Below are 22,370 nucleotides of genomic sequence, written 5' to 3' on the forward strand. Positions count from 1 at the left end.
TCATACGTGTTTTCATTCCTTCCTTATCGTACCTTATTTTCACTCTTTAATTCCTTCATTTCTTTAGACCTTTTGGAACAAATATGGAATATGCAAATATTAACAGAATATTTTCTTAGTTTTTACTTGTACACATTGAGAAGAAAGAAGTGTATAGGTCACTGTCAAGGTATGAAGATCTTAGTCTCCTCTTTCCTCGTAGGTTCTAACAGCAAGCCCAGGTCACCTCTAACTGTGGCTTTGTACTCAACTGCTGCATTACTTGTGTATTTCCCTAAAATGTCCTTCTATGATTAAGAACCAGAATTAAATTTTGACTGAACTTGAAAGTTTTCTAACCTAGCAAGATTCAAGAACTACTGCTATATCTTAACGTACATCTTAAGCAGTCTTTAATTAGAAAAACAGTAATTACGAGTGAACCGAGCTGCAGTTTGATACAGAAATCCTACTGCTGTTCCCTTTTTCAGAAGGAAAGTGTTAATCCTGTCTATGGCCACAACCTTACTCCTCTTGACTTTGTCTATTTGAAGTACTGCTAATGACTCTGTACGTGATAGAAGCAGACCTCTTTCTTACATCCATAGCTTGAGATTTCCAAAAAAGTCCATGGGAGGTAGGTACCCAAATATTTGATTGGAAACCATGTATCTGTTTTCCTCTGAATCCCTGGGAAGGAAAAGCTCTTAGATTAATAGAGAAAAGGTACATTGTAAGCTCAAAACATGATAAAATAATCACGTAGTGTTGCATATATTTTATAGAGAAGAAGGAGTACTAAGAATTCCCCAGAAAGACATGGTCAAGTTTAATTTTTATTATTTTTAAACAGTCATATGCTGATTTGTATGAGTCAATCAGATTATATCAGCTACAAGACCTATTCTTTTTAAGAACAGCTTTCAATTTTTTCCACACGCTTAATGATTTTTCACATCCTTACAGTAACATCCCTTTCATTTAGTTCCTTTAGCTGCAAAATTACGTCAACTGTGTTGCAGTTTAGCAATGGGTCTAGCAGGTAGTAAGTTAGTGACTGAGATTGTAAATTTTTTATTTGGGGATAGATTACACCTGGTGAAACTGTAGGAAATCAAACATTAAATTTGGCTTTAGAGTTTATTCATAATAGTAAAGTACATGGTAAAATTCCCATTTAAAACTACTTTGTCTTGAAATTTTTCATATTTTGCTTACTCTGTCAAACATGAGTGTGTTCGTTTGCCCTTAAAAGTATAGAGTGGGGTAAATAAAATATTACTGAGAGATTTAAATTCTGATTAGCAGTGCCTAAAAGTATATGTGATCTTGTGCATGTAGATTAAGGACACATTTTTTTGGTCCTAATGTATTTTTGTGATTTTTTTTTTTTTTAAACATAAACTCTTCAGTAGTGAGTTAATTCATGTGAGATATTAAAGGAAGAAAACCTGGAAAGCTGGTTTTAAACCTTCCTTATTTAAGCAGTGACTCTAAGCTGTTTTGAAGTGGGGTTAGACCCAGCAGCAAGAACTGTTTGGGCCAAATTCAGTAGTGAGAATTCACTGTCACAGCTATGCTAAACTTAATCGGTATTTGCAGTCTAGCAACTGGAATAGAAATTCTTCGATCCTGGGTCTCGTATTTCCACCAGGGACGTGGATACTGCAACACAGGTAGTCCCGTTCTTCATCTTTTTCCGTTCTATTGCGGTGAAGGAACTTTGTTGAAACCAGGAGGGGAAAAAATTAAAATGACATCTTTTTTTAGATTAAGGGTACCAAAGTTGTTAATAATCATATTAGTTGCGTATTAACAGTATCGGGAATAATAGAAATTATGAAACTTGATTTGGAGGAGGAGAGAAGTTTAAAGAAAATGCAGCTCAGGTGCAACAGACGTCTTCCACCTGCTGTAAATGAGATGTAAGTTGAAGACCTTTTGATGGTGTGGTGGAAAAAAAGGCTTCATAGAAGGCTTCCAACCTGTGTCAGCTGAAAACCTGTACCTTTACTTGCACAGCTTTTCGGCAGAGTTAACCTTCTGGGCCAGATTCAGACCAGCGACCCCGCAATTACAGACTCCGGTTCCTGTTGCTCTCCCACAGCCATACAGCTCCTTGCTGTGCTCGAGTCTCCTGGTGAATGATGTTTGTACTAGGGGAGAGATGCAGCTGTAATATTAATTTTGACTGCCTACTGTAAATTGTCGACCTGTTTTTTTGGCATATGGAAAGGCTTATTATTTGTGTCTTATCTTTCCTTCCTATTTTTTGACTGAAGAAGCGAACTGTCGCGAAAGACCAGATGATTGCGTATATTAGCTTGCCCTTACCCATGTATTTTTGCTAGCCCACTAATTACAGTTTGTCTGTTAAGTGGATGCCTTTTATATTTAAATTGTAAGCTCCCTAGGACAGGATAATGCAAAGTTTTTGTTTATATCGAGCACAAAGCATACTCTGATCTTGTTATCCAGAACTGCTAATCATTTCAGACAAGCCTTAATTTTAGTTGGTTTAAAGACTTTGGTGCTCAGACTTTCTTTGTTTTAATAAAGAGGAGAAATCAGCATTACAAGTAATTGGCTTAAGTAATTTACCATAATGTAGTTTGCCAGTGTTTTTTAGACAAAAAATTCAAAGTAGGGCATAACATGTCAAAAGAATGCCCCTGTTTCCTGCCTGTGATAGCATCACTAATACTTGGGGGTCATCATTTATTCTGTCTTTGGTATTTAAAAATAAGAGGTTTTGGGGTTGGTGGGTTTTGTGGTTCTTTTTGTTTTGTTTAGGGGGTGGTGTTTGGTTTTTTTTTTTCCTCTTTGAAAGCTCCTTGTGGATTTTATTTTCTCTTGTTTGAAGTATGTCTACAGTAATAGTATATAAAGCACTCTGGCGCTCTAGAGAGCGAATACCAGAAATTCATGAATCTTGGCAGGTAGTGACAGACCATGTTTTATTTTAGGTATGCAGGAGCTGACATGAGTGGTGATGCATTAGTATGTGTTAGGTATCTGAAATCAGGTTATCGGATCTTCACGGAGACCTCCCAGTTGATATGGAAGCACTTCCAAATTATAATGTTGCCTTAAAGAGGGAGATAGATGCCAGTTGGGAAGCGTGCCAGCTTTCTGAAATACACCTTTGGAAAGATCTAGCTGTAAAAAGAGGCTGTACCTAATGTATGTTGTTTCTTCATCATTGCTTTTTGTCTCCTCCCATGCTTTATAGCGCTGTTCAGAGGAATCCATTGTCCCTTCCAAGCCCCTTCTGTTTTCCCCTTTAAATGGAAAGAATCATCTTGGTTTGTTGTTTGGCATTGTTGCAGGTGGAGCTGGAGGTCACGCTGCCAGGAGAAGGAAAGGACAGAATATTTAAGGTGGCTATAAAGTGGATGTCCTGTGTGAGTTTGCAGGCTTTACATGATGCTCTTTCTGGTCGGCTGCCGAGTGTCCCGTTTGAAACCATCCAGGCACTGGATGTAGTGATGAGGCACTTGCCTTCCATGAGGTGAGGGGAAGACCTTGACGTTGTTTAGGAGGTTCCATTGTTATTTGAATCGCTTCAGTGGCTTTTTGGGTAGGATGTGCTTTCATAGCCCAACCAAAATAATAGCTATCTAGCAGATGGCATGCTCAGGCAAGAGGCAATATGGTGCTTTTCTGGTCATCTGGTGGACTTAGTAGCCTCCAGCCTGCACACAAGTCCCTTCCCCACTGGTCTTCAGACTCGCTCCATGTTTGTATGCTCTCAGGTCAGGGGCTCTCTGCCATCTCACTCGTACCCCGTTTCTCTGTAGGCCTCAGAGAAGGAATCCCTCCCCGAGTGGAAAGTAGTTGAAGGTTAGTAGATGTGTGAGGGTGGTTTTAAAACTTGTTACCCTGTTCCTATGTGTCCTTGGGCAGATGTTTGTTGCCGATTTTGTATAAAGGATACTGTGCTAGGGGCACATTAATGTCAGCCAGTATAGCTATTTTTATAGAAAAGAGAAACTTGAAAATTATTTGGTTTTTTTTCCAAGCAAGTGGGATCTACAGCATTTGCAGTCAAACCCAAGAGATACTGGGTTTAGTTCTGCTGCCATGAAACAAGTCGCTTAAGACCACTGTTCAAATTACATTCAATTGGAAAGTAAAGTACAAAGCCTAATAGGGCTGAGCTTTCCTGTTTTGAAGGGCTAAACAGGGAAAATGAGTTAAATTTATGTAAATATCTTCAAATAGCCTTATATTATGTTGACTTTATCCTCACATTAAGGATAAAAAAAAAAAAAAAATCGCTTTAGTCAGGTTTTTGCAACACAGAAAACAGCCCAGACTAGTTAGTCACACATTTTTGTTCAGAGAAACATACTGGCGCTGGTTTTGATTAGTTTGATATTAAGTGCGCAGTACCGAATTACCAAGATGAAATATGCATCAAAAATATTTGTTAGAACAGTTGTTTACCCACGCAAGGTTTCCATGGATTTCAGAGGAAGCTATGCACAAGTAAGGGGAGAGATTACTACATTGTTGTTTTAATAGCAGAGAAGTTTAATTATTTTCTTACTGAAGCATAGCTGAATTTTTAATAGAGTACAAAAAAAAGTTATTAATGCTTTTTGTTTGAATTAGTAGGTATATTAACAGTATACTGAAAACAAATTTAAACAAACATGAGTAGTAGCCAGTTTCTGACTGTAACTAACTGGATTTTGAGAGGTGTAACCTGAGTCCTGACAGGAATCTCAGATTATTGGTAATTTGAAACACTGACATTTCTGTGCTTTTGTGAATAGGAATTTGCATTAGATATGGCTTTATTGCAATTTTTTTTTTTTGCTTTAGTTTTATGATCTGGATTTATTTTCTTTATTGCAGATATACTCCTGTGGGGCGATCTTTTTTTACAGCATCAGAAGGGTGCTCAAATCCATTGGGTGGTGGCAGAGAAGTTTGGTTTGGCTTCCATCAATCAGTCAGACCTTCATTATGGAAAATGATGTTAAATATTGATGGTAGGTCCTATAAAAAAAATCTTTTTCTTGATCCTTCTTTCTCTTTCAATGGGAAGGCAAAAATTTAGTTCCATTTGTTGGATTTCTTAAAAATTTCCTCAGTATTGTTGTAATACAACATTAACGTTTTTGTCTACAGTATCTGCAACCGCATTTTACAAAGCACAGCCAGTTATCGAGTTTGTATGTGAAGTTTTGGACTTCAAAAGTATTGAAGAACAACAAAAACCTCTGACAGATTCCCAAAGGGTAAAGTTTACCAAAGAAATAAAAGGTAATAAATTACATAAAACTGCTTTATTCTGTCTGGTAATGTTACCACTACATGTTCAAAATATTTTCTGTACCAGTTGCCTTATTGGGAGACAGATTATCACAATGAACAATGCACATACACTTTTTGAGGAAAACTAAGAGGCAAGAATCGTTTTGTTACTTAGATGTCTTTCAAGACTTTTCAGAAGTCTACTGATCAATGTTATGTTTCAGTCTACTTGTCCTTTTTTCTTACTACATCGGTTAATCTCTGTAGCTTGACAGAGTCACTTTGTGAATACAAGCAAAGTTGGGTCAGTTCAGATAAGTATGTGGCTTCAGATTTGATGAATCACTAGTACAAAAAGTTAAGTGAGCTTGTTTATTTATTGAACCAGCCACATTTAGGGCTCAGGTATGCACAGAATTAATTTATCACATATTGAAGAATCTGTAGTAACTATATACGTGTGTGCATTTTGCCTGGGGCAAATATAGGGTAGTTTAATTAGCTTTGCCCTTAATGAAAGTGCTTTAGTGAAACTATGAAGATGATATGTTTTACTCTAAGTGATGGGCTAAACTAAAACTTTCTAGCAGATGGATGATAATTTGTTTTAGTGAGATTAGTTACTGCCTTGTGACTTGTGCAAGCTTCTCCTCATTTAAGTGTAGCTTCTCTTGACATACCTTCATTTTTTTTTTTTTGGTACCTCACCACCACGTAATCAGGTGTCATGTCAAAGTTAACGGTGTGTGTTGGCATCTGAGAGCATCTCAGTGCAGAATTACTACTGAGATCTTTTCAGCATGTAGAGCTGCGTCCCTTGTTATGTCAGTCTCCTTAAAAACAGTTTATCTTCCCAAATGAATATTGCTTTATTGTAGTTAGAGGTTATATTTACTGTAGTGCTTTATTCTTCTTAAGGTACCTCCATCTCTAGAGTAAATACGAGTTAACAGTTAGAAATACAAAAGATTCATATTTTTCCCTTTTGAAACATATCGGTAGCGCTGATCCCAGTTCCATGACAAAGATACTCCAGTTCCTAATCTGATTATTTCAAAATGTTTACAAAGACTGGGATTTCATGGTTTTTTTTTTTTTAAGTTACCTGATCTTAAATTTTCCAATTACTAATGTCAAGATTTTCATATTCCAGATTCCACTAATAAGTTAGCAATGTGTTTTTGCATACTTAAGTATATTTCATACATATACTCTCCTGGAAGTAAATTACAGTTATTCTAATATGTAATGGCTGAATCAAAGAGTAGGAGGAAGGAATCTTACTGGTTTTGTTCACTGAAGGTTTCTTCTGGAAAATCGAGGTCCTTCCTTCATGATATGCTTGCTAGAAAGAAAACAAGTTAAAAAAGAAAAACAAACTCCATAAATCTATCATGCAGCTTTCTTATTTCCACAAAATGTCCATGAAATCGTCTTTGCCCAACTAGAAGTTAGCAAGAAAAGTATAAATAAATCCCGAGTTTGTACTGGTTGTAAATGTTTTGAAAAAATAATAAGGCACTGAATTGCTGGCTGCTATTGTCATTTTTTTCATGAGGATTTTCATTCTTCAGATAAAGTAAGTCATCTCAAATTTGCAGCAAAACTAGTTGTGAATCGACATATTGAGGTAACAGTTTATCTTTTAATGAAAATACTGTGATACAGATTCGGAGGTATTCATGAAAACTTGATATTTATTGAAGGTTTCATAATAGATGGCACTTCGAACCCTATCAAATTATGTGGAAAGATTAGTGTGTTGTTTGGCAAGTTATTAGTGCCTTTGACAGATAGGGGAAATATGCACTGTTATTCAGCAGCAGCCTGAGTTAATATATGTGTGCAGATATATAAGGAATTCCTGTCTACAGCCCCCTCTTTCCTATTCCCACACATTCAACTTCCTATCTCTAATAGTCCACATATGTCTGTTTCTGCCTAAGCATGAAGGTAATATAAATGAAAACGCTACATTCAAGCTTATATTTGTGGGTAATAGTAAATTAGACACTTTTTAACAGGTAGGTGTGTTGTGCTGGTTTTGGGTAGATAATTTGTTCTTCTAGAAGTTCTAGGCTTTCAGGTGGGCTCAGCTTTTGTGCCGGTGGGGTTTGCAACAGATGTTTGTCTTCACAAAGAATAAAGCCCTGTGGCCTCATTCCCATGGGCTCCTAGAGGCTGTATGGGTATTCCCCCTTCCCCGATTCATTAGTTCAGGGTTGGTTGCAATAGTTGGAGTTCTCACAGACACCATATATTTAGACATAAAGTATAAACAAGCTTTTTGTTTCAAGGAGTTGTGTACCCTTTTTGTCCTTCTGCCATCCTGGACTTCCTTAGAGGTACAGAATTGGAATTCACTGGATGCGTTCAGCTTCATCTGTGAGCTCTTGGGGCTTTGGGGTTTTGTCTTGTCTCTCAGATTCTTTGTTGAACTTTGGCTGAAGCTCAGCATTTTTGAGTTTTAAGACTATAAATTGGTTTTATGAGTTCTGTCTGGGATACCCTTCAGTGCTTGGAGAACATGCTAAATAGTGAATAGCTTTACTGCACAGTTTAAGTGGTCTTGTGTAGCAATGTAGCGGGCTGACACCTTGATTTGGAAGAAATGGTGATACGTGTTTTTTGATTTTTAGGTCTAAAGGTGGAGATAACACACTGTGGACAAATGAAAAGAAAGTACAGAGTGTGCAATGTCACCAGACGACCAGCAAGTCACCAAACGTAAAGTATTTTGCTGCTTTTTAAGCATATGTTTAATCTCAGGCTGGAAAAGTATCTTGCCTGCCTTACTGACATAGGAAAAGTTGTCTTGAAAAATGATGCTTTCTTTGGTCAATACATTTAAAATACACCTCCTAGTATTCTCCCAATTTTGCTGTTCTTTTTGTTCTATTTTTATTCTATAATGAATGTTATGACATCTGAACCAATTGCTTTGTTTTAAATCTGTGATGGTTTTTTTTTTTTTTTTTTCATTTACGGATTTCTTCAATGTTGGAAGAACAGGGTGCCCTATTGGTAGCGTAATGTTTCCCAGAACTGTTGAGTAGAAAAGTAGTGCCAATTGGGATCAGCTTTCTTATCTTACTTATTACCAATTATTTTTCCTCTGGAAAAAATGTTTATTTTTAATCACTAACCAGAGATTTGCAGATAACTTGAATATGGAGGTATTTATTCCCATTTTTAAGAAAGTAGTATAAGGAACAAAACTGATACCAGCTTTTTACAAGAAGGTAACTGACCAATATCTACATCTGGTATTTGATTGTTTGGGCTTTGTTTGTGCTCTTTCAGTGATGTATTGTATTAATGAAAAGACAATATTTGTACCACCTTGATGTAAGTATATGCAAATGTGTGTGCATATACAAAAATAAATTTGTAATGTACAGAAAGAGAGAAATGCATTTCTGAAGCAATAATTGGTTTTGCAACTCTCGAAGTAGGCTTACTATTTGCTATGCATGGCATATCATAAAATGTAGTACCACAAGTATCCCAAATAAGCAGAAAACATTAGTCTTTGTCTCTAAGGCACCTGCTCTTAGGAAACTGAATTTATAGCTTCAGGTATCAAGAACGTTAGAGAAATAGCCTTCTGTGGTACTATTAGAAGACACATAGTAGTGGCAATGATGGAATCTTAATTATAGAAGTACACTTGCATCATTTCAGCAAGATAGCTTTAATCTTCAGTAAGCTTAACTTCTGCCAAGAAGTGTATTGAGCAAGTGTGGGAAAGTATTCTACATAAAGTAATGGCTTATTTTCATATTTGATTTCCAATAGATTCCCACTTCAGCAGGAGAATGGACAAACAGTTGAATGCACTGTAGCTCAGTATTTTAAGGACAGGCACAAATTAGTTTTACGCTATCCTCACCTTCCATGTTTACAAGTTGGACAGGAGCAGAAACACACATACCTTCCTCTTGAGGCAAGTAAACTTTGCGATAATACTGTATTCTGTGAATGGGGGAAGCGGGTCAGAGGAAAAAAGACTCAAATGTTGACAAACTGTTTTTTTGAGTAGCCAACTTTAGAAATTTTGTAGTGCAGCAATGAAAAAAAAAAAACCCAAAAAACAAAAAACAGTTGCATTGTGGTTTTTAACTTCCTTTGTGTGGGGATATTTTAGGTGTGCAACATAGTGGCAGGACAAAGATGCATAAAGAAACTCACTGACAATCAGACTTCCACTATGATTCGAGCAACTGCCAGATCGGCACCTGACCGTCAAGAAGAGATCAGTAAATTGGTGAGTGTTCTGTCAAAGATGGGTGAAGCGTAGTAATGGACTTGATTTTTCTCTTACCATTAGCAGATACTGAATAGTTTGTACACTACACACAGGTTATGAGCTTGTTTTTATAAACCTTTCTCCATTAATCAGAGAAATACATTCTCACAAAAGGTTTTCAAGTGGTTTTCCTGGTGCTTTATTTCGAATTTTGAGGCATCCATGTATCCAAGTGGAATTAACAGAGGCTCTGGATGCATGGCATCACCCATATATAAGGGGTATGTGCCCAAATACAGGTTATCTCAGAAAGTTTTAGATCTCGTAAAAAGAACTTCTTTTTCTGCAAGAAATATCTAATTCCTTTTAATTTCAGATGCGGAGTGCGAGTTTTAATACCGACCCTTACGTTCGTGAATTTGGAATAATGGTCAAAGATGAAATGACAGATGTGACCGGCAGAGTCCTTCAGCCTCCTTCAATCCTCTATGGAGGCAGGGTATGTTGAACAGATACTGTACAATCTGTGGTAGCTTCTGTTACCAGCTGTGATAACTTCTGTAATATGGTTGTTTAATTATGTTGGATGTAATGGCATAAAGTCATCCTGGTGTAATGTTTAGAATGTACATTTAAGTTTTGAAAGTCCTTTAATGTAATGGCCATTTTGCACCTCCCTCGACTGCATCTTTGTTTCTGAAAGTAAAGCTAGGTTAAAAATGCGTTTATGTAAACGTCAGAGAAAAATGTGTGTATTTTTCCTTCACGCACTGTTTTATTGTGTGTTGCAAGAAGAAACCTGCAAGTAGTGGTTCAAATCAATGTGCGTGAAAAAGAACAGAAACAACTTCAATTACTACCGTTTATATTTTCCTCCCTTAACTTTGAAATCTTCCTGAACTTCTGGTTGGTTTTGAGTGTTCTGGGTGGAGCAGCTGTGTTAAGGACAACTGTCTTAAGGCATCATTTCTATCAGCATGTGTTTCTCTAGAGCCATCTCTTCCTGTTGGAGTATTAACTCACGTGTCTTTTCTTTACAATGGCTTTTCAGATGACCTTTCTGACATAATCTTCCTACTGTGGTGTTTTTCAAAAAAAGCTTGAGAAACAGGGTTTTCTATCAATTATATAACGTGTCTTGGTTTTATGCAAGATGAAAGCTTTGATAGCTGGGGTAACTTAATTTGTGGAGGCTTCTGATGAACCTCTTCTAGATCATGCATTGCCAGCTGAAGATAGTTCTGTCCCTATGCACAAATCAGACTGTTACCTCCATAAACCCGCAATGGGAGAAGATCTTGCATCTTCTACCTAAAGCTCTTCAGACAAAATTGGGCGGAGTAGCTCAAACCTTCCTTCACTGACAGGTTAAGATAACCTTAGCTGTCTTTGCCTGATCCTGATTAGAGAGAGTGCTCTCATGAACTATTCTTGCACCAGGGGAAAGGGGGAACAAGAGCTTCATGGCAGATGAATGATGGAAAGTCGGAGTGGGGAAGGTACTGCCTTCAGCAGACACAACTCTTTGCAAAATGAATTATCAAATTTGTGTGTGTGTCCTGAAAAATTCCCATGAATTTTAGCTGTTGCTGCTAAATGAGAAGGCAGACATTGTGATAACTTGTCTAAAACATCTACGGGATACTAATACTTATTAAGGTAATTAACATCACCAGAATTACTTTAGTCATCTTATTATATCCCTTGTCCTCTAGATAACCCATCACAGTAACGTCTGCTTGATGGGAGAAAAAAAGTGTTGCGCAGGTCAAAGTTGAATAACGGTCATCTTTTGCCAGCTTGTTAACATTTTGTCCAGAGTTGTATGAGTGACATCGAACCACTATTTGCCTTTGCTTAGTGATGTGTAAAATATTGATAATACTTAAATTAAGTCACTCTTGGAAAGTTCACTGAGCGGTTGTAAAGTCACTGTAGAAATATACGTTCTTGTTAACATTACATACCAAGCATGAATCTGACTTACTATCTGTACGTAATTTCTCTCTGCTGCTGATTTATATAACCAAAGGAAACCATCAACAATAAAAATGAACAATATAAGCTTTATTTTTATGAGCTTTATTTTTCACCTGGCTAGCAAGCTGTCTTGCTGCAGTGATAGAATGATCTAAGATAGGATAGGTGTTTGAACAGCAGAGAGAAAGACCTGAGAACATAAATAGCCTGCTAGTTGAAGGGAAGTAGAAGCATAACTGATTTTTGTTATCATGAATCAATGTTTGCTTTAGTGTTTTGGGTTTTTTTCCTTCCACTTCCAGAATAAAGCAATTGCTACACCAGTTCAAGGAGTCTGGGACATGAGGAATAAACAGTTTCACACTGGAATTGAAATAAAGGTTTGGGCAATTGCATGCTTTGCTCCCCAGCGCCAATGCACTGAAGTTCATCTTAAGTGAGTGTGTTTCATAAGATGGTGATTTTATTATTTATTGTGTATGGAAATGCCATAATTTCACTTATTTAGAATATAGATTTTGTTAAATTGTTTAACGTATGGCAATACATGTTTAACAGTGATTTTTTTATGTTCTGTCTTTGTGTTTTGAATGATGCCAACACGATTTTAATGCTAGCATCATGAAATCCTCCAAATCAGACTTACCAAAAGCAGTTTACACTATATGGCAGGTTTCTGACCAGTGAGGCCTTAGGACAGAGTTTAAGATCACCGAAATGATGTAATGACGGGTGTTTATCACTAAGTATTTGTCAAGAGTGAAAGCTAACATGTATGTTGTCTTAGGTTCTTTTCCTGGTTATATGGAATAGATTTATTCGTGCAGAACTTATTTAAAAGGAAAATTTTAAAAAGCAATCCAACTTTTGTCTAAAACTTTCTACCCTCTAGAGTTACCATAATGTGCAAGTTGCTGTATTTGCAAGATGAGTAGGACTAGTTGTTTTGTTGACTTTGAGCATTTGAATGGAACTTTCAAATTTGGTTTCTCTCTCTTTGGATGAAACATGATTGTTGAAAGACTATTGTTAAAGGTGACATCTACCATTCTTAGATCAAGGGAAGTGTGCATGCCTGTGTAGGTGGATTGTCTAATTCCTTCTTTTGCACGCAGTTGCTTTCCCTTCATGCATGGACAAGTGCAGCTCTTAGAGTTGCCCTAGCAGGTGACTCAGCTGCTCTTTGTAAGTTGAATGCAAGACAGTGATTGTTCATAACAACGGTATTGCCATAACAGCGTTCCTTTAGATGATTTGCCAAATAGCTTGGGAATTTTTCCCTCATGAGTGGTGAGCAAACAGTGGGAATCTTACGTTTTACTTTTCTTCCCATTGTGTAAGGCTAGGGACTTGTTCTCTCCAGGTACATGGCAGGAACTAAGTTGCCAGAGAATTTTCCTTTCCACACTGTTGCTTCTAGTGGAAATGCTGCATAGGAGAAGTTAGTTTTGAGAGCTAAGCAGAAGTCTTCAACATAATGAGCCAAAATAAAATTATTTGATGGCTTAGATGGAGTTGTCCTTACCTTGAAAGGACATGCCTTCATACTAGGAATATGGCTGCATCCAGTTGCATCTTGCTGCCTCTTGTTACATCTTGCTGAGCAAGTTAGAACTTGGCTGCTGTAGATCTGTCAGAGTAAACACCTTCAAAATCCCTAAAAGTTTTCAAAATGATCCTCCTTTACCTCTCAGGAAAAGGGAGAGAACCTTTCGTCTTAGACACCATACTTACAGGTGGACTTCTAAAGGCTCGAAACCTGTGCCATTTTAGACTTGCATGTTCTGCCACTGACTCTTTCTGCTTATAGTGGTGAGTGCCTGTTTTGCCAGGGAAAAATGCTTAATGCGCTTATTTTCTGCAAGAAGCCACAAGCTGCAGGGCTAAAGCTCACAGACTGTTATGATTCATGAAAGTTAACAATGGGTTTGGAAGAAACTAAATCTTCACACCCTCTTGGTGGGTAAGACTGTATTATCTGGCACCCTTTGGTGAAGACGAGCAACTTTTTAGACACCTATGGGGGCATCCGCTCCAAAATAATAAAAGGAGCTTTGTCAGCATTTACATCAGTTAAGCATTGCTACCTGGGATCACGCATTTACTATGCTGGTCGTTAAAGCAAATGCCAAAGAAGGACATCTCTGGATGCATCTGCACGAGCGTTTTAGTTTGGATCGGAAGTGCATATTTGAAGTGATGCTCCTGATGGTCACCAATTGCCATACCATGTTCCGCATCAAGGAGCAGTCTGAGTGCACAATGTAGATTTCTTTTTGATAAAACTGGACTAGAGGATGTGCTTCAGCTGCTAATGGACACTCAGCCCACCGCACCAGACTACAGCCACCCTGACAAAAAAATCTCAGAAACGCATGTAGCATGGATGTTGGTGCCTCGGCACCAAGTACTCCACTCTGCAGGTCTGCACTGTGACACCTCACTACTTGCTCATCTTGCCTTTGTTTTATGGGGATGGGACTTACAAACTACTCATGCACCGTTGACTGCAGGCATCTAACCTGGAGAAGCCATGACTTTGAAGATGCTTTCCAGACTCTGTATACTTCATAGAGCCCTAGGCTCCCTACACTGAAGTGCTTTCGATTGTCTTGCTTACAACAGACACAGTGTCATCTTGGTGTCCCTTCAAAAGGAAAGACAGCCAAACACTACCATGTCAGCAAGAGCCAGGAGAAGGAGGCACGCTGCAATGCAGCATACTCTGCTAGCAGGGGGCCTGAAGCAGCCTTCACTGATAAAAGCCTCTGACAAAATTAGGTTGTCTCTGTTTCTGACCAGTTCCATCAAAGGTGACTTACATTTGCACCATCCTTGGAGAAGGTTTGTCTTCACCTCCAGGATACAACCATCTGTCCCAGCCCAAACCAGCACACTCTGATATCTAGCAAGGTTTTCTTGTGCGTTATTGTTGATGTTAGATCAATTCGCTGAGACACAATTGCTGGTAACTTCTGTTGGTTGTTTTCCTCACCAAGAAAAAGAAGGAACTCCAGCCGTTTCTGTAGTGGCAGTACCACACGGAAGTATGGTAGAGCAGGCCGTCCAAAATACCATCATTGCAGTGTTTTTGCAAAAAGTGGCTTGTACAGTATCTCTCATAGAAAGATCAAAGAAGGTGGAATTTGCTTTGGAAATGAAGTTTTTAGTAATGTGTTATTTATACAGTGTATTTCCTCATCTTCCCCTGTCTTTCCTTCAGTGACTACATAGACATAGTCAATTAAAGATGCACTTGGGGTAAATTCCCAGGTTTTTGGACAGCACAACTCTGCAAGTTTAACAGGATTGTTCCATTAAAAACAAGAACAAAAATCAAGATGGATTTTGCTACCTGAGAATCTAATGTATTTATTTACATCCTTTAGGTCCTTTACAGAACAACTGAGGAAGATTTCCAGAGATGCAGGAATGCCAATCCAGGGGCAGCCGTGCTTCTGTAAATATGCGCAGGGAGCTGACAGTGTGGAGCCCATGTTCAGACATCTCAAGAACACTTATACTGGGCTGCAGCTTGTTGTAGTAATTTTGCCAGGAAAAACGCCGGTCTATGGTCAGTAAGTGCAAATAATGAGCGTGTGTGTTTCAGTCGCAATTTCATATATTTTTTTTGTGAAGTATCTGAATGAGAGAAGTTTAATTCTGGTTTAACTTTATAAATTCCATTTAGGGAATGGGCTATAAATTAATTTTATTCTTCTTCTTGTGCTGCATGATGTTTTATATTAAGACCTTAATTCTTTCTTTTCATTATTTTTGTCTATACTTTTAATTTGCTTTTCCACATTCTTCCTGTTGGTTGCATTTGAGATGCAGTTTGTGAGTGAGAAAGCTAAACCAGGACTTTTGTGAAATTGATGAAATTGATATGCAGTGGATTAAAATATACTTACTATAATTTGTGTGCTAAAAATTCCAAGTGATTGAAGAAGTAATGACCTCAAGAACCGTGTAGCTTTTAGAACATTGCTTACTCACGCCATCACCCTTTGGCAAAAAAAGTTGAGTGAAGGAGAAGATTTCTGCCAGTCATTTTTTCCTATTCGATTTTTCCTATTCTTTCAGTTTTTTTAACTCTTGGGTTGCGAGGACATAGATGCATGGAAGGTGAAAACTCAGCAACTTAAACTGTTTTTTGGAAACAGATTGACAATTAGTGCATTTTACATAGCACGCATAGGTTTTAATATGTTTTAGATAAACCATGCATTTTGGTTTCAACTAGCTCTTCTGATAGGCAAGACTGCTCATTTTCCTAGCCTACCTTCCTCCTTTTTTCACTTACCTTGCCTAATTGCAGCACCATCCACTATTTTTCTCCCGTAGCTTCATGGACTCTCTCTTTTCTAATGGCTCAGATCCACCAAGTAGCTGCAGATCTGTTTTATCCCATCCCTTACCCTCACCAATTTAATATAGCAGAAAATAATTTCCTAGCTTTCTTTTCCCAAGATTATCTCATATAAGATAAAAAGAGATTAAAAAAGGAACCTTGACGAAATAGTACCTTTTTTCCCTCTTGAATTCAGCCTTGCAAAGGAAGTGGCTCATCTCTAATTTGTTCAATAGAAATTCAGCGCAAAATGACATTTTCACTTTTCCTGCTTGGCATTAAAAGGGAACTCTTTCCTCTACTTAACCACTGAGAGAATGTGGTACCACTCTCATCTGCTTTCCTTGTCATTATCTTTAATTATAGTTCTTTCTGCCAGCTCTAATCATCTCTCTCTATTTTTCTCCCTGTGCTCTTCCATACTCTTGCACTTCCTATACCAACAAGTCTTGTCTTTTCTCCTCTTCTCACCCTGCTCCTCAAAAAGCCTCTTTCCCTCTCCGGTTGCCAAAGGGGGGTTGCATCTTCTCTGAGCCTGTCTTGGAGCCTAAATTTCTCCTTTTCCTGAGTGTAAGAGTATGGCTCTCTTAAAGCCTTTAAGTCTCAATTTTGTTGTTACCAATAGGATTTGTTTTAAGCTTTTGAATAGTACAGTTCTTAATGAGTTTCTTTCAGAGTTTTTTATGGGCCGTGCTTTGCTAAACTGGCCACTTCTTATGCAAGTGATAAATTTGCAAGGATGAACTGATAAACTGGTTGGCTGAATATTACTCAGCACGTTACTATTAAGTTTGTGTTACTAGTCCAGTGTTTAATAATGAAACAAGTGCTCATCATGCTAATATTATCCACATTACCTACTTCCTTAGCCAAAGGTTCTTCCATGCTGATGATAAAACACTATAATTCTAAAATTACAATTAGAGTAATTTTTAAAAAAATTCTTAGTTAAAATAAGCCAACAGTGCCTTTAGTTATATTTAGGACCCAGTTACTGCGCTGTCAGCAGGTGGAGCAGTACAGAACCGGGAGGAGGTTTATTGGAGGCTGGAGTTGGGTTTGGGGGTTAGGTTTCTTCTTGTTTCTTTAAGCTTAATGACCACTCTGCTAAAACTCTGTGTAGTTAATTGTCACTGAGTTAATGTCTCCTACGTTGTTTGATTTGCAATATGCAAATATTTTTTGTTTTTTCTTTGTTTTGCAGCGGAGGTGAAGCGTGTTGGCGACACTGTGCTGGGAATGGCTACGCAGTGCGTTCAGATGAAAAATGTGCAAAGAACAACACCGCAAACGCTGTCAAACCTTTGCTTAAAAATAAATGTCAAATTAGGAGGCGTAAATAATATTCTACTGCCACAGGGAAGGTAAGCCATCTTTCAAAGAGGAAGAGGGTATTGTATTGTAAAGAGAACATGCGTCATATTAAGATAACTGAGTGCTTTTATCTGTAGTCATAGCACTGTAGTTTACGTGACTCTTCAGATGAACTATCTTTTGGCTTCTAATAAATAGTCCTGCAAAAGTTAGGTTACAAAGACTGGAGAGGAATACTTGTTCCAGTTGAAATTTGTAATAAAAATATTGTTATTGCAATCTGACCATTGGAGTATACAACTTTCATTTGAATGAAAGGTTTATAATATTTTATTTGCCTTGAGTTTCCAGAAACAAATAGAGACCATCTTGAATAGCAGTGCCTTTCCCTTTATAGTTTAATTGTGATCAAGATTCTTCATTTTGTTGTATGTCTTAACTTACATAGACATTTAAAAAACCAAAAGCTGGGAACAGAAAACTCTTAATTGGTTTCCAGGTCCAGTTTACCTTGCAATTTTTTATTAGTATTACATTGATAAATTTTAGTTACACTGTGACTATATTCTGTGAAGTTGCTTTGATACTATTGAGTTCCGTATCTGACGTGTCACTGAAGTCCTGCATATAGTTGAGTGGGAGTGAAATCAATATCATCCTCTTTGTAAAAAAGGAGGGACCCTGCTGTTAAAGACTAAGTTCGGTTTGTGTATCATCTTAAAACAAATGTTCTTAAATTGAAACTTTTCATCAGTTTTATTGAAAAATCAGTGACAAGACATTCTAATGGAAGAATGAACAAAATACAGCTTGTTTTGTCTTACCTGTGCAGGACAGAGAAGGCTAGCATAAAGATATATAAAGTTACTTTAATCAAAATGAACAACTAGGTTTCTACGTCAGTAAAAAGACGGCATTTTTACAATCGTTGCATTTCAAGTTGTGGAGAGAGCTCAGGGAATAACCTCCTACATCGTTCTTGGGAGCCTGTTTGAAAGAAGTCAACATTCTGTTTTGCACAGATAAGCAAATTTTCACTTTGACGTATTTAGGCTAGTCAGAAGGCAGCTGCTGAAAAATAATCCAACAACAAGTACTGAGGGAGGGGAAAAAAAGAACACATCAGAAGGGATATATATTTTGTGTATCTTGTTAAATTCTGTTTATTGAACTGAATATAATCAGCCTGGGTAATGTGCTTGTTGGAAACTCCTATTAAAGCAACTAAAAATCATCGTATTACAGAGCATGTATTTCAAAAAGGCACAGTGGGGTTTTTTGTTGGTTTTTGGGTTTGTTTTTCAAAAAGGAGTTAAAGATACTGCTGTGGAACCAAAACAGAAACACACACACACACCATATAAGTAGTTTTATGCTGCATTCATGAACATAAGATCGCTGTGAAGTGGCATGTGTTGACAACAATAATGTGGCCAGAAAGTTGAATTCTGCTCATTATACCAATAAACTGTGCATTCATGAAAATGGAGTTAAGTAAAGGGGAAAGAAAAAAAAAAAAAAGGCACAACTACACACAACACCTAGGCATTCTGGAAAAGTGCAGGTTTGGGGTATTTAAAACAGAACTCTCTATTTTCTGTTGGTTGAGGGGATGGGAATAGAACAGCTTTTTATTTGTATAATTGCATTGTAAGTTACATTGTTATGATTACCTTCAAATTCCTTTTTAGAGAAGGTCTGAAAACAGCTGAATCTACACACATAACCATTCCCCCACACACCCACGTACACAAAAAAATTCTGGTGGCCTAAGATTTCCTGTTTAAAATTGTTTTATTAAGGAATAGAGCTGAAGCTTAAAACTTCCAGTGTAGTGTTTTGGTGTTCTACTCTTGATGCAGTAGATTATTATCTTAACTTAAAGGTTTATTTAAAACTTTGAAGCATAGTTTTAAAAAAAAAAAAAAATCTACTTTTAAAATATTACCTATGATATCTACAACTTTTCTACGTCCTTACCAACACTGTTTTTTTGTTCAGAAACAAAATCATAACATCTGTACGTGTGCGCAGTCCCTTAATTTTCTCAGATGCTATTTGATGCTAAGGAATCAACTTTTATTTTTTTTCTATGGTCTAATTAATAAAGGCTGCAATTCTCCAAGTTAAAAAAAAAAAGGATTATTTTTTTTTTACTCATTTTTAATGAAAAGTAACGATTAGCTATGCTTTAAAAATATGCCTAAGTATTTAGTATGAGAACCCTAATCAGGACTTCTAATTACTGTCACAGTACAAGTGACCAACTCTGATCAAGAGCAAATTGTTGACTAATTCACTGCGAGAGTATAGAGTGCTATTTACTTGAGTTATAATGCACTTTATTAAGCGTAAGCCTTGCTGCTTTTACAAATTTGGTTTCTCTTTATCAGACCACCGGTATTTCAACAGCCTGTCATATTCCTTGGTGCAGATGTAACTCATCCACCAGCTGGAGATGGAAAAAAGCCTTCCATTGCTGCAGTGAGTAAATTGTGTAATGATCTTTAACCCCTGCTCTCTCCTGCTGCTCAGCTCTAATGCATTTTATTACTTTCAATTCTTTTGTGGTCCATTTCTTCTGATTGCCTAATTATAGTATTATAAATTATTTTTCTGCAGGAATCTAATGAAACTTCGGAGAGCTTGCTCTGATACTAATTACTTGAATGTGTGTATTAGCTTGTAAAATGCCTGAGCTGTTAATACACAGAGGAGCTTTTCTGTTAGCTGATGTTTATCGGCAACCTGTGATAAGCTGGTGCATGTTTAAATCTGCTTTTTCAGCAGTTAAAAATGTTAAGAATTTATCCGTTACTTATAGGGAACTAGGCTGGCTCGGTTGTGGTTTTTGGGGATTCACGCTTCCTGACAACACAAAATATGCAGTAATCTCTTGGAAATGTACTCCTTAAATACAGGGAATGACCTTTAACTTGCATTATGTCAAACACCTGTAATGGTTGGTCTGGCTTATTTAATAACGAAGATCTTTGGTGACAGTATGTGCAGTATCTTAGCCTGTGGTGCTAAATAAACAAATACCTGTTTTAAAAACTTACACACATGTGTCCAAGGAAAACCAGGTGGAGATGTGCTTAGTTGTGATTTTTGACATACGGAATTTGGATTTTTTTTTTTTGTCTGGTTATTTTTAAGTCTTATGCCACTTTTACAATATATGAATTTTGATGTTTCATAAACAGAAAAACCTCTTCCCTTGGTGAGCGGTGTCTGTTTGGTGTGGATGTTTTTGTGGTGCCTCACCATTTCAGTTTTATGGATTCATCCACAGTGTCCCAGAAAGGGACTTGGTCTTCAAGAGTTCAAATTTCTGTGCTGCAGTACTAACTAAATCAATGGTTTCATGGTATCAGTGCTCCAAATTGTATTTGGTTTTTTAAACAGTATGTAGGTGCAAACAGGAAATGAGTCTTTTAGATTTAAAATAAGTTTTCTGTTTCAGCAGGGTATGTTACCACAGGTAGACTAAACTCAAAGCTCTTTTCCAGGCACATTATGGTTTTGACTACATCTTTGCTACGTCAACCCCTTAGTTTAAAAGATAGTGTTAAAAAGATAGTGCAGTTATCTTCATGAAATATCTTTATTAAAGTGCTTTTAAGTTTGGTTTGATACTAAGCATTTTTTCAACAGGTTGTAGGAAGCATGGACGCTCATCCTAATCGATACTGTGCCACTGTTCGGGTCCAGCAGCACCGCCAAGAAATCATCCAAGATTTGGCTGCCATGGTCAGGGAGTTACTTATTCAGTTCTACAAATCAACTAGATTTAAACCAACTCGTATAATCTTCTACAGAGATGGCGTTTCTGAGGGGCAGTTTCAACAGGTTATATTTTTCTTTTTGAGATTTTGATTATGTAGTTTTCTGGTAGTAATTTAGCTTTATGTAGTTGGAGTTATGAAAAGTAGTATACCATCAACAAATCTTGCCTCAACAAATTTGTTGGATTCTACCCGAGCGGAGCAGGGAAAGTGTTTTTCATATTTTTCATGAGCTTTTTTCCCATACTTTTCCCCTTTAAAATACTTCCCTTTGCAAATTTAGAAATGGTAAAGTATAGCACTCAAGTTATGTTCAACACCTATGACCTATTCAAGATATATTAGTCAAACTGTATCCCATAGAACTTGGACAGTAAAGAAAAACCTAAGTGTAAGCTAATTTTCCTACTTTTTTAACCAGGATTAATAAATGCTGTATTTTCACACTGTCACTTTTAATTCATTCCCGATAAAATTCAACAAATACTTTCTTGTATTTATTTTGTTTGCTTACAAGTACCATATTTTATGAAATATTTTTCTATTTTTTTATATTAGATATATATATTTTAAAGATATTTGCATATGCTTTCCTTTCTAATATTTTTATATGTAAATTAAAAGAGAATTTAGTCAAGTTCTCAAAATCCAAGGGGAAAAGAGTAAAGGTCACTTAGTAAACTTGAATTAATAAAATCTTTGTGTGAACTTTTGATATTTTTTTCCCATTTATCACTGTTTTTGACTGAATTTTTAATTTATAATTAACCCAAATCCCAAATAAATGCTTTTTGTTTTATTGCACTTCCCTCTCAGTTTGTATTGATGCCTGTAGTCCTGCATGAGACTTCACAAAGCTGGGAAAGAGCATGCAGTTGAGCAGTTTGGATTTTATCCCTTGTACTGGTCTGAAAAATAATTAGGCTGTTGTATATTCAACAGCCTAATTAAATGTTCATTTGTATTTGGCAGTTAAAAAGATTTTGACGTACAGCTTATTAGTCCAAGCCTCATGCTTGGAGCTGAACAAATATGGAACCAGCTCTCGCCTGGCTCAGGAAACTGGTGATCTAATTTGTTCTCATTAAGTGAAGAAATTAAGGTTTAATCCTGCATGCTTTGACATCTCATCACTCTGACAATGCAAGAAGGAACACGATAAATACGAGTAATCTGTAGATAAGGGTAATCTGTAAGATAGCTATCTTTCATACTTATCATACATCTTTATGTTTATGGTTCAGGTTCTCCATCATGAATTGCTGGCTATCAGAGAAGCATGCATTAAACTAGAAAAGGATTACCAGCCTGGAATTACGTTTATAGTTGTGCAGAAAAGGCATCACACCAGACTCTTCTGTACAGATAAAAATGAACGGGTATGTTCTAATTGTGACTGGCAAGTATCTAGCAGGCAGCCAAGTTATCTATTACTTACTGC

General features: G+C 37.0%; 1 protein-coding gene across 1 annotated transcript in view; it reads left to right on the forward strand.

The window, feature by feature from the left end:
- AGO2 (argonaute RISC catalytic component 2) overlaps positions 1–22,370 on the forward strand; it is a 56,638-nt gene that overhangs the window by 28,350 nt on the left and 5,918 nt on the right. The window contains exons 4-16 of the mRNA XM_050890663.1: positions 3,309–3,490; positions 4,843–4,979; positions 5,119–5,253; positions 7,884–7,971; positions 9,043–9,190; positions 9,392–9,511; positions 9,870–9,992; positions 11,776–11,909; positions 14,863–15,047; positions 17,032–17,191; positions 19,535–19,625; positions 20,799–20,993; positions 22,174–22,308. Of these exons, the coding sequence (XP_050746620.1) occupies positions 3,309–3,490; positions 4,843–4,979; positions 5,119–5,253; positions 7,884–7,971; positions 9,043–9,190; positions 9,392–9,511; positions 9,870–9,992; positions 11,776–11,909; positions 14,863–15,047; positions 17,032–17,191; positions 19,535–19,625; positions 20,799–20,993; positions 22,174–22,308 (1,833 nt within the window). The remainder of the gene's footprint in view (positions 1–3,308; positions 3,491–4,842; positions 4,980–5,118; positions 5,254–7,883; positions 7,972–9,042; positions 9,191–9,391; positions 9,512–9,869; positions 9,993–11,775; positions 11,910–14,862; positions 15,048–17,031; positions 17,192–19,534; positions 19,626–20,798; positions 20,994–22,173; positions 22,309–22,370) is intronic.

The sequence above is a fragment of the Gymnogyps californianus genome, chromosome 2, assembly GCF_018139145.2.
Source record: "Gymnogyps californianus isolate 813 chromosome 2, ASM1813914v2, whole genome shotgun sequence".
Taxonomy (NCBI): domain Eukaryota; kingdom Metazoa; phylum Chordata; class Aves; order Accipitriformes; family Cathartidae; genus Gymnogyps; species Gymnogyps californianus.